At 34.1% G+C, this 12,572-nt stretch overlaps 1 protein-coding gene across 6 annotated transcripts in view; it reads right to left on the reverse strand.

The window, feature by feature from the left end:
* CDH19 (cadherin 19) overlaps positions 1–12,572 on the reverse strand; it is a 71,171-nt gene that overhangs the window by 12,054 nt on the left and 46,545 nt on the right. For all 6 annotated transcript variants that reach the window (XM_036876779.2, XM_036876778.2, XM_036876781.2 and 3 more), the window contains one exon: positions 9,381–9,502. In XM_036876779.2, the coding sequence (XP_036732674.2) occupies positions 9,381–9,502 (122 nt within the window). The remainder of the gene's footprint in view (positions 1–9,380; positions 9,503–12,572) is intronic.

Here is a 12,572-nt window from a genome sequence, read left to right on the forward strand (position 1 = left end):
GACTTTTTTGGACAAGGAATCGTTCATCTTCCTACCTGACTTACTGTTTTGAACACTTGCACCTGACTTAATGTTGAAAATGTCTCCCATTCAGTATGAAGGCTCAAGAACACGGCAGAAATTTTGATGTAATATTTTGAAATAATCTGAATTAATCAAACTACCCAACACACATGCATAGGTAAACCAAGGATATACAGGTTTCAACACTCTGCCTGGAACATACCACCACTTACATTTGCTTTGTAAACTGGGCTTCCAGATTTTTTATTGTATTCCACCACTTTACTAAATAGGAAGCCCAAAGTCTTGACTGGGGATGTCCATTTTTCCTTTTAATGTAACAATAGAAAGATTTTTGTTTCAATTTTCAAAGAAAATTTTGTTTGGTGCATTGGCTGGATTTCTAAACAGTTTACTTATTGTTTAATTGTTTATTGTTTGATCACTAAATATTTATTACCTGGGCCAATCGCTGGCATTATGCTTATAGAGAGAGAGAAAGAAGGGCAAAGACAAATCAGAAGAGAATAATCAGAGAACAGCCTTGTTCTGACTAATTCTAACAACTCAGATTTTTAATTTCTCTTTGTTCTCCATGTAGAATTTTGTCTGATTTCTGTCTGACCCAATACGTGTGATTTTCTATTTATAGTACTTTGAAATCTATGATGGAAATATGTTGTGTCAGCCTAGGGAACCTAAATATAACAATTTTTCAATGGGAGCTTAGCCAAAGGCCAGGGATTATTCTATGTATTAACACAGTTAATCTTCACAATTATCCTGTGCAATAAATCCTATTATTGCTTCCATTTTACAAGTACTTATATTGTTTCAAGTTGATCAAGTATCTTAGGTAGGTAAAATTGCTGCGTCAGAATCTGAACACAAGCTGATGTACAGCTGGTGTAAAATGCTAAAATGTGAGTAGTATCATGCTATTTCAATGTTTATTTTCTGATTTTCCTTTGTTAAATTAATTTTTAAAACACAATTTATAGAAATTCATATAAAATTATCATGTACAAATGTAAAAAGTATTAAATTATAAAAATATCTGATTGATATCCTGTAAGTATCTATTTAGCAAGCATTTCACTGGCACTTAGACCATGCCAGGCCATCATGGGCCCTGAGGGTGCAATGGTGGTTAGGACGATGGGTGTTTCTGTCACCACTGTTTGCACTGTAGTGGATGGAGTGACAAGCAGAATTTCAAACTTAAAGAGTGTTCAAGAAATAGATAATATCTAAAGAACAGAATAAAAGTACACAATAAAACACCTCAAGTACGTAATACTTAAACACTGGAGGTCAGCAGAGCTGGCGTCTAGACTGAAATGAGAAGATTACACTGCAGAGGCGGGCAGTGGCTGTATCAGGAATGTTTAAGAAGGGCATATTACAGAGTTTGGACTTTATGTTGGGGTCCACTCACAAGTTCTAAATTGGGAAAGACATGTTTTATCTTTTACTTCAGCTAAATAATTAATTTTATTTAGTCAAATGATAGATAATTAATGATCCAAATCAACAGGAAAGATTTTCATTATAGAAAGCTCATTCTGAGGACATCCTTAGTGTGGGTCTGGAAATAGAGGACCTAATTAAGAAGCTATTACTATGATCCAAGGAGCGATCGGTTAGTCTTCAAAACTTCCTGGTGTGACACACAAAAAGACAACAATCACAGTTACAGGATAGAAGTTATTTTTAATGAGAAATTATATGGAAGTTACTAAAGTGTTTAGATAAACTGCAGACAGTACAACATGCTCCCAGGTGAAGACAGGCCTTCCCAACCCCAAATTTCCTGAAAGGCATGTTGATGTCACCAAAGTAATATTTCACCATTTCCAAAGGCCCCCAATATATTTTTCTGACCACTGACCTGCTGTAAAAACTGACTGTAAAAAAAAAAAAAAACATTATTTGCCATAATTTTACACATACATGTACGTATATATGCCAGAACTATCCCAACTAGTTGACCTCTAAGTGGTATTGTCTTTTGCGATTTGAAGGGAAAATTATTTACTTTTAAATATTTATAATCTAACTAATGGAAGCCCTCTGAAAATTTATCATTTGTCTCTCCCTAAAATACATTAATTATAAATAACTGAGGAAAATAAATAGACTCAATAAAAATAACAAGATGAGACGGAGGTTTCCTTAGAATGATCTTCCACATTATTAAAAATAAAAAAGAGAGGAGGAGAGCCAGATAGAGCAAGAGGGAAAAGAGAGAACAAGATTTTTCTAGGCTTTCTGGGTCAGGTATCCCAATTCTATTTTTGCCCATTCCATCTGTATTTTCTTCAGTTCTCCACTAAAAATATCACAGAATCTTGGAAAATGACTGCTTCCAGATCTGGGGCAGAAAATATAAAAGAGACAAGCCTGTGTATCAGTCTGGGTCTAACTGAGGGACAGGAACCACACAGTAATTTAAAAGGAGGAAATTTAATATAAAGAATTATTAAGCTACAATAGGAGAGTAACTATAAAAAAAATGAAATGGGAACTTCAAAGGGTTCTCCAGGGCTCAGTGAAATTATGAGGACAAATATGGAAGGCAGACCCTCTCCCCAAGACAAGGTTCAGATCTTGGAAAAGGTGTGGCTGCCACATCTTGTATTCTGCGCAGAGTTCACGGGGTTGCCTGGGTCCACATTCCTATGCAAACATGAAGAACCCTCAGGGTCCAAGTGGGCTGGTGGAAGGGAAGCAGAGGGAGCTGGGAGGCCACTACAGGTGTAGGCCTGGAGCACCGAGTGTCACACCCAGAGGGCAGCAAGACCTCATCTGCTCTGGGTTGGAATTGCATGGTTGCTGAGAGACTGTATATTCGGGAAGTTTGGGACTGTACTTGTAGGTGCGCAAAATATCCCGTATATCTCCACACCTCCAGTCAACTGTGCATCATGAGAAAGGGAAAAACAAAAAGGCCACACACTTAGAACTAGAAAAGCCCTTTTTCTCCTGCAATGATCGTTCAGCGCCCTCTATTGACAAGGCTCAACCTCGCATTTACAATAAGAGATGCTCCCACGGGGAACAATCATTATCCCAGTATCAGCACGGGTACTTTTTAAGCAGGTACAGGATGAGTGTGCAGCAAGGAAGCAATAAAGTGATAAGTGGCAGGACCTAGAACATACTGCTGCACCAAAATCAATGAAAGCAATCAAAGACTACTAGGCCGTGTCTAAAACTGATACGAATGTCTGGAAACTGATTTTTCTTTACATTCTTCATCTATTTATAATTCTTTTTGTGCTGCTGATTGCTTACATTCTTTTGTTTTTGTGCATATGTGTGTGTGTGTGTACATACGAATAAAAATATTGCAGTGTTGTTTTTTTTGTGCATCAAGAAGTCCTGCTCTTTTTTAAAGAGTGGTGTGGAGAAGGAGAGCACGGACTTCACACTGGAATTCTGCATCTAATACAAATTCGCACCCCGTCTATCTTCCTTGGCACAGTATCTCCCCAGAATTTGCTCTTAAGAAATTTTATATTTCTTACCTCAACATTTTCTAAATAACATATTCTCTACATTTTATTCTTCTCCACCTCTCTTCTCAGCAATTTACTTTGGGGGACCTCAGGCTGAAGGTACATCATAGAAGGCTACTCCTTTGTCTTTGCATTTTCTTTCTCATTATGCAGCTGGGAGGTGAGATTTCTTCTTCTCGGCTTTCACCACCCAAATTTCCCATTTACATTATGCTGTTTCTGGGTCTTCTCTTGGCTTAGTCAAGAATTTGACTACATGACACGTATAGTTCCTAACATGTTTTGATGTATTTCCTAACATGTAGCCACTTCCATATTTTATGGACTATTTATTCTTTCAACAGAGTAATATGCATTTCCTCTGAAAACTTCTAAACAGGATGCTCTTATCAATATTTTGCTTATCAGTACCATTATGAACCTTATTTTTTTTTATAAAACTCATTTATATAGGTGTTAAAATAATTATGGTTTCTGCTTAAAAACCATTTCAGTTACACAAGATACGCTTTATTAGCTTTAAGCAAATATTTTTTGCGAGCTTACTCCATTATTACTTTTTAATGCTCACACATTATTATCTGATTTTTATGAATGAATAAGAGATTAACAGCACTTTGAGAAATTTTCAATGACACTTTAAGAGGTGTATGTTCATATTAAGTGCTTTTTTACTTGTAGTTGAAGGAAGCCAACCCCGTAATTGGAGCCCCAGTCAATCTGATTCCACACTTAACATCTGAGGATACGTGGTGGAAGCAGTGACAATCCAGAAGCCCTGGAAGGTTCCATGCCCTCATTATTGACGTGCGGCATAACTGTGCGTTAGGAAGAAAGTATTTATGGTAATGTTCGATACATTGGCAGCACTTAAAACATCTGTCCATTGATTACAATTCATAAATAAGAGTGCATGTCGGGTGAGAAGCAATTAAAGTTCCCCTTGGATTAGAACAGAGGAACGTGATGGGTAACCATGTTATTTATCATTCTTTCAAGTACTTATAGAATTTAGACAGACTTCTAGATTTGAGAGTGACATTTATGAGTCCCCTAAGAATTAGCGGATGCTTTCTGGACTCCCTTCCTAAAGGAAGCTGATTGTGAAATAATGACTAATGTGATTATTTTGATTTTGAGCAGTGCACATCCAAGACAGGAGATGAGGACCAGTCATATTGACCTTATTTTTATTTTTGCTCTCAAAATCAATTTGCCCTAAAATTAAATATAATTATTTATGAGTACAGAGAAAACTCTTTTTCTTCTTTTTTTGGGTAATGCAAATAATATAAGGTAAGCTAGTCTTTGTAATTAGCAGGGCATAGTTAAAATCACCATCATTCTTGGAGATGGATACAAATTGTAATCTTGGCTCAACTGCTTATAAATTGTATCTGTTGAAAAAGTTACCTCAACTTTTACACACATCTATAAAATTATAAAAATCATATTACTCCATAGATTTTCCATACAGCTTTAAACTGTTAGCAGGTCACAAGAGAGCTCTATGCCACTATTTCCAACATACATTCTTCTTCCTCAGTAGAGTTTAACTCTTAGTATAACTCTTAGTGCATCAAAAATTAGTATTTGAGTTTCTTTTTGACCAGTTCTACCAATTTGTAAAGATTGGTATTTCATCTTTTTTATTTTTAGATTTGCTTCAAATTATAAAGACGTATTAACTTATATTTAAATAAATAAACCAACCTGCCTTCAATTACTGAATGGGCACCTTGGACACTTCTATAAACCTAGGATACACTATGAGAACTTAGTGATATGATTCTTTCCATGCCTTGAACACTCACTGTTTCATCATCCTAGAAATTACTTCATCATTGCTCATAAACTTTTTCCCAATATGCTTTTGATAAACTTAAATAAAATTTGTATGATGAACAGCCTGGTAGGATGACATAATAATGAAGTAAATCATCCCCATTGCATCATTCTTTTCTTCCTCTTCTTTTGAAAGGTATTATTCAGAGTATTACATCATCTTTCAGAAAGATATGAAAGAACTGGTACACTCTTTACTCTCATTTTGTCACTGAAAACAGTTGGAAAATTCAAACTTGTTCATTTCACAGCAGTAAGGACAGAGGAAGTAAAATCGACAAAGGAATATATTTCACAGTTTTCAGGTGAATTAGAAGATGAATACCAAAGCAGAAACCAGCACTAGAGACTCAAGATGATGGTACAGTGACCATGTGGGCAAAGTTTCAGACTACAAGCCTTCAGATGAAGACAGAAAAGATGAATTTTCTCAAAATCAAGAATCAGGGAGTGAACAATATGATTCTAAGGATAAAGAAAAAATACAGTAATCATCCTTTTAGTCATTCAACAGGAAAGATTTCATCACACAGTATTTTGTGATAAGAACCTGGGCTGTTCTGTTTTGTTGAAAATAAATGTGACAGTATTTTTTTCACCTTTTATAAAATTTTTACTCCTGTCAAAGAGAAAACCACAGGCCTCAAATGGAATCACTTATGCTAGCCCAAAACACCACACCAGGGCTTAATACCTCACCTAGTTGATTTATTTATCTTGTACATAGAAAACTGCTGAAGCCAGAATGAATACAAATGTAGCTGGAAGGAAAGGGATGCAATAGAATTCTTTTCTTTTTAAACAGATTGACTATTCTATTTGCTGTTTATAAATCTAAAGATTAAATGCATTACCATAACGGAGCAAAGAAGACAGACATTCTTTCTTCAACAAAAAGATGAGTTTTACAAGATTTTTTAAGCTTCTGGAAGTATTACATATTGGCAAATATGTATTTGCCATGTTTATATTTTATTAACATTTGACCAAGAAAGCTAAAACATTCGTCTCAGTTCGACTCAATCTCAGACAAGTTTCTTCCTGATGAGAGGCTCCTGAATTCCATTTTCTTAGAGTATTTACACTGGAAAACCTTGTAATTATAAATTCGTTGTCTGCCTCTTTGTAATATCAGTAAATATCTCAGCCTCTTCCCGTTTACAACCCAAGATAGTCTTTCTCAAGGACCTGGGAACCATACCTTTAAACGTAATCATCATCAAGGAAGCCGGGGCACCTACCTCCCAGTCTCTGTGAGAGGGTGGGGCCTTAACTACCGTGACAGCCAATCAGCAAACAGATGATCCAATCGCTCTGACCGACGTCCCCCGATGTCGCCTCCCATATTTCTTCCCCAGCCCACCCCAGGGCTTGAAACTCTCCTGCGTTTTGTTTCAACAGAAGTAAGTTTCTCTCTCTCCCCGACTGCCAAAGTCTTGACCTCTACTGCAATAATCTTGAATAACATCTTCCTTGTCATTCTTAAAAAGTGTCCAGTGCAAATTTCTTTGCCACTTTTTAATAAAGTTGTTTGTCACTGTCACTTTATTTATATCGCTGTGAATTATTTACAAAACTACATATTTTTAAAGAGCAAATCTGACCATCTGGTAAACTGTGACACTATTTTTTTTTATTTTGCATATAGTGAGAATTAAGGCTATTGACACTTTCTCCTTTAAAAACTATCACCTCCCTGCACATCCATGTGAAAAACCTTCTTGTTCCCTTCCTTTCTTCCTGGTGACACCTACTCAGTCTCCTTTGTAGGGTTCTCTTCTTTGCCAAATCCCTACATATTACTGTTCCCAAAGGCTTTGTTCTTTGTCCTTTCATATTCTCACTTTATATTTTCTTCTTAGGTGACATCATGTACTTTGTTAACTACAAACATTCTATCCCTAAGTCCAAAATCTCTATTATTAAATTCAGTGTAACCTTTTCTTTTCTGCTTTTACCTGACCTGTAAGCAGCAAATAAAACAAGTAATAACTTCCTCCTCCTTTGAACAATTTTATTTGTTTTCGAGGTTACCAGAGTCTCCTGGTTTTCTCCTTAGAGATTTTATTTTTTACTGTCTCCCCAAACCCCAAATATTTAATATTGGAATGTCCAGGTCTCAATCTTTAGATCTATTCTTTTCTTTGTCCACACTCTCTCTTTAAGGGATCTGACCACACTGTAAGGTTTTAAATATCATACATAAAGCTGATAGATTCAAATGTGTATCTCCCGAGAATTATGCAAAACTACTCCATCATTGTTTTGAAAAATAGTGCCCATTTATTCAACTAGTTATTATTGAGAACTACACTGTATGTTATCAGGAATATCAAAATAAATTCGCTCATTGTTTATAAGTATCTTATAATCTAGAAAACATGAAAATCTGGAGATGACTCATTTGAAAAACATGAAAGATCTATTTTCAAACTAGGGAGAGAGAGGCAGTAAAATAATGGTTACATGCATGGATTCTGATGCCAGCTCTTGGGATGAAATATTTCTGTCTTTCCTTACATAACAACTTCTCGAGACCTCAGTTTTTTTCCCTGGAAAATGAGGCATGTAACATAATTTCCTCACATATTTTTTGAGAATTAAATGTGTTGTTTATAATGTCTCCAGGATCATGTCTGGGATATTATAACTATTATATACTCACTTAAAAATGGTTTGATTATTTACGTGACACTTGAGTTCAGTTTTGCAATATAGTTAAAAATTTCAGTAAGAACCAGCAGGAATTTCAGAAAGAAGGATTGATAGGAACAAAACTATAAAGTAGAAAGTGTAACCTATGTTTTGAAAAATGACTAGTTCAGAGTGTAAATGAGGAGATAATTTTTTTTAAAAGCAAAATAGGAAAAATTGTGACCCCCAAAACCCCCAAATCAAAGAGAGTATTAAATACCAGGTAGGGAATTTTGCATTTTTATGTGCTTGCACAATGGAAAAACTATTGAAGGTTTTGAGTATTGAAGTCAGAAAACTGCTGTGGGGGAATTCCATCTGTACTGTTCTGCTATTAATTCACCTGTGCCTAATACTCAAAGCCTCATATGATCATGGTGTCACAGTCTGTGAGCAGTGAGTAGAAAAAACAAATACTCATTTTAAAAAAAGGTGAATATTCCACAATATTATATATACACTGACTTCTGAGTTTTGTCTATTAGCTAGGATTTGTGAACGAATGAATGATCTGCTCAGTGGGCCTCTATGCAACACTGAAGGGAGCTATTCTTACCAGGACTGTTTATTTCCACCTTTTCACAGGATGCCAAGGTTGAAAAGGTTATTACAAACATTGTTAATTCCATTGTTACTGTAAACAACAATTTCAGTGTGGTAAATAAGAAGAGTTGGGTAGCATCAATTTTAGAAGTATTTACCACACAGGGTTAGAGTTCGGGCTGTAAACATTCAGAGAACAATCTAATTTAAATTCTACATCTTACAAATGAAAAAAGTGAGCTCCACATGAGAAAATGTGTGAAATAAATTGTGAAGTAATGGTGATATATATCAAAATGAGTAGGCTTTCATAAGTCTTTACATATCTAGTAATTCATTTGAAATGGAATTTTATTTCTGTTGATGTGTCTGACATAGTAGTTAGAAACTATAGAAAAAATTCGAGCTCTTTCCCTTCATGTGTCTATGCTTATTTATCATTTCATAATGAAAAAATAAAAATCAGTTAAAATATGACTATTCTATAGAATAACAAAAATGTTCTTTATTGTTTTGATAAAGTGTAAAGGATATACTATTGACTCCCCAGTGTTAGCAGATGTTTCAAACATTAGAGGAATCTGGAAGTGGAGAACTTGGAAGTTTACATGTTTGTTTTTTTAAGAAATTCAAATTATACAGAACTCACAACATAAAACCATGTAATAAATAGAACTTATTTTATCATTTCAAAATGGGAGGATTACATAGCACAAAGTTATTGTATCTAACACATGGCGATGTTTATGTCAGCAATTTATTAGGAGTTCTTACCTGACCAGAGCCTGCATTTTCACAAACGTAAGTCTCATAGTATTCAGAGAACTCAGGAGCATGATCATTAATATTAAGAACTTGCACATACACAGGGACTGAAGAAATCTGTTGTGTATTATCTGCAAATTGAAATAACAGAATGAAAATAAAGAATGTTAATGCTGTCCTTAGGGAAAAAATGGGGTCATGAAAATTATGTTAGAAGCAATATAGTATATTTTTATTTTACTTGAATTAAAGCCATCTGAGGACAAGATCTTTATATAATTCATATATTTATCAACACAGTCTTCAAAAAAATGTTCTCAACACATTTGCCTCAACCAATATTTCTCAAGGACCTTGTACTGCCATTGACTGCAGGAGATGATGAGGAAAACAGTAAAGTCATTTAGCAAACACAGATGGTCCCTCCAACTACCTAGTGACTTGAGGATGAACTGTTTGACACATGGTGTTGTTAAGTTGTACTTGAAGGCTAGTAGTTGTTTATCTTGACAACATTCATTTGTTGGGTTGTATCTGTGGAGCTATACAAAGGGGAGAGATTTCTTTCTGGTTGGGCAGTCTTAGCAGATTTCCTGTAATGCCCATCAAACTCTCAGTTATAAAACTGTTTTCTCTGTTCCACCATTATGGAAAGCTTTTCAGGGGTTGGGATGAAATTTTGTTTGTAATTATTTTCCTCAATGAATTACAGTTTGAATTATGATAGAAATTATAATTTTCAATGAATTACAAATTAAAATTTGCAAGGTGTATTACTTACAAAAATTCCATGGCCTTTAGGAAATACATAAATCATTAAGAATTATCATTTTGAGACTCTGTTCTGTTACATTCAGGATAAAAATAGATGAATAAAACATTAAAATATTTAAAGACATTTCTAGATGTTCATATGTTTTTATGGCTTAAACATATAATACATCACCATAGAATAAATTTTGCTCAAGTAAGTAAAGTGGAAAAGTATTTCAGGTACAAATAAATTCAAGGAAAATTTAGTAAGAAATTCATTTAAAGTTTTTTAAATCTTTTTCCAGAAGAATCTGTTTGAAATTAAGTTCAAATTAAATGTTTAGCATGACATTATAAAACATACATATACACTTACAGCTTCATTTTAAAGTAGTTAGTAGTTTTAATCACTTAGCTGGCAAGCTGATGAATAGCCTGGTGCTTAATTTGGGACGCTTTCCAGGAAGAGACTAAGCACAGTGAACTTCATTTGCCGGGAAAACAAATGTGGAACTAGAACATCTCTTTCCTATAATCAGCAAACCGGTTATGTTGCAAACTTTAAGGTTGTTAACACAGCAGCAAGTGTGTTTTATAACAATTTATGTGTTGCTCTTTTTTTTGTACTCAGGTAGCTTGTTTATGTTACTATTGAGACTTAAACAGTCAAGCAATTATTTTTTATATTGATGCATGGCAATACCTACAATAAGCATTTACCAATACTTTCCCCAAAACTGTTCTAAAATGAACTTAGGCATGTGGATGTTAAAAAAAATTCAAGAAAAAGAAAAAAAAATACATGAAAATTGGTTACTTAGTGTTGTAGAAGTTCTTTCTAACCAGTTTCCCTTAAAATGAAACGAAAATTTTCCAAAGTGTATCTTCAAAGTTGAGCTACATAAGCATTAACTTTGAGAGTTTCTGAGAATATTTACCTAATTATATTTTATTTTAGAGCTTCATTTCCCATCCTATAACTGATTAGCTTTATATAAAAATAATGGGAATCTCAAATCTCTCCATATCTGTTTTTTTTATTCTATGAAAACTGGTCTTATAGAATGAGGAGGATGCATTGTGTAATTTTTGTATTTAGCCATTTCTATTACTTTTGATACAGTGGTTAACATCTAAGTATTAAATTCTATGTTAAATAAATATATTCAGTTTATATTGTTTGCTCTGCACATTTACATTTTTTCCTTGACTGTATGCTTGATATTTTATTTATAAACTGCTTTTGTATTCTATAATTCACAAAATTTTAACTAAGTTGATATGTTTTTGCTTCAAGTGATCAATTTAAATGTTGATCTAACTACATATTATGAAACCCTATCTCTAAAATTACAAATGTACTTTACTAAATCTCATGCTTTATTCTATTTATCCCTCTGAGTTCACTTTAAAACCTTATTTACTTGCTTTTCCTCAAGCATTAATTTTTAAAAATGTTACATGTATTTTGTTTTGCTATGTTTAAATATAAAATAATTAGAAATATGTTCTGGCTTTATTGTTTCAATAGCAAATTTATTCTAAAAAAAACCCTTGTCTTTCACATACTTCAACATAACAGGACCATATTCTTTAGAAATTGATTCAAAAATTTAATCATCTCTTGAACTCTTGAATCACCATAGATTTCCTTGCCACACGTGCTTTCATTGACAAATGAGCATAGATGAGGCAACAGCTTCAGAATGAGATGAGCACACCCCAGAGCAGAGTCATAATAAGGTTCAAAGAGGACTTCAGCTAACATACTTACAGAGAGCACCAGTCGTTTGACCCCAAGGAAGTAAATACAGAGTGAATTTATTAAAACTCTACATTTGAGTCATGAGTTGAAATAACTCTGTAATTAAACTTCATTGTCTTTTAGGATTAAAAGTAGAAAAATGATTATGTGCATGTTTAATACAGAAAGCACTAAGTGAGAAAATATTATTTTTCATATTCTCCATGGAAAACAATGTGGCATAGGATTAAAGACATAGGCTTTGAAATCAGATGTGATACAGGAATCACACTTGCCTTTTATATTAAAAACTATCTATTTAATAAAATAATCCTTCAAAAGTAACCAATACTTGCAACCACGTTGCAAAATAGATACCTCAAAAGACAATTAAGAAATGACAAGCAGGGATGGATCCTTTTACCTGAATTACAAATGATGCCCAGTTTTTATTGTCAATGTTGTTGCATGTTTATTTTCCCTGACATACGTCTTGTAGTATCAATGTCACCCTACTTTTAGGAGTAAAAGTAGTAATAAGCAGTCTTGTAAACCATGAATTCAAACAGTTCTACTGCGTGAAGAGTGTATGTGTACACACACACACACACACACATATCTGTACATTATGTATAACATTTGGAACCAGACTTTTCCTAAATACCATGAATGGCTGTTATTCAGCCAGAAAGCAGGCAATACAG

The sequence above is a fragment of the Manis pentadactyla genome, chromosome 6, assembly GCF_030020395.1.
Source record: "Manis pentadactyla isolate mManPen7 chromosome 6, mManPen7.hap1, whole genome shotgun sequence".
NCBI classification, from domain to species: domain Eukaryota; kingdom Metazoa; phylum Chordata; class Mammalia; order Pholidota; family Manidae; genus Manis; species Manis pentadactyla.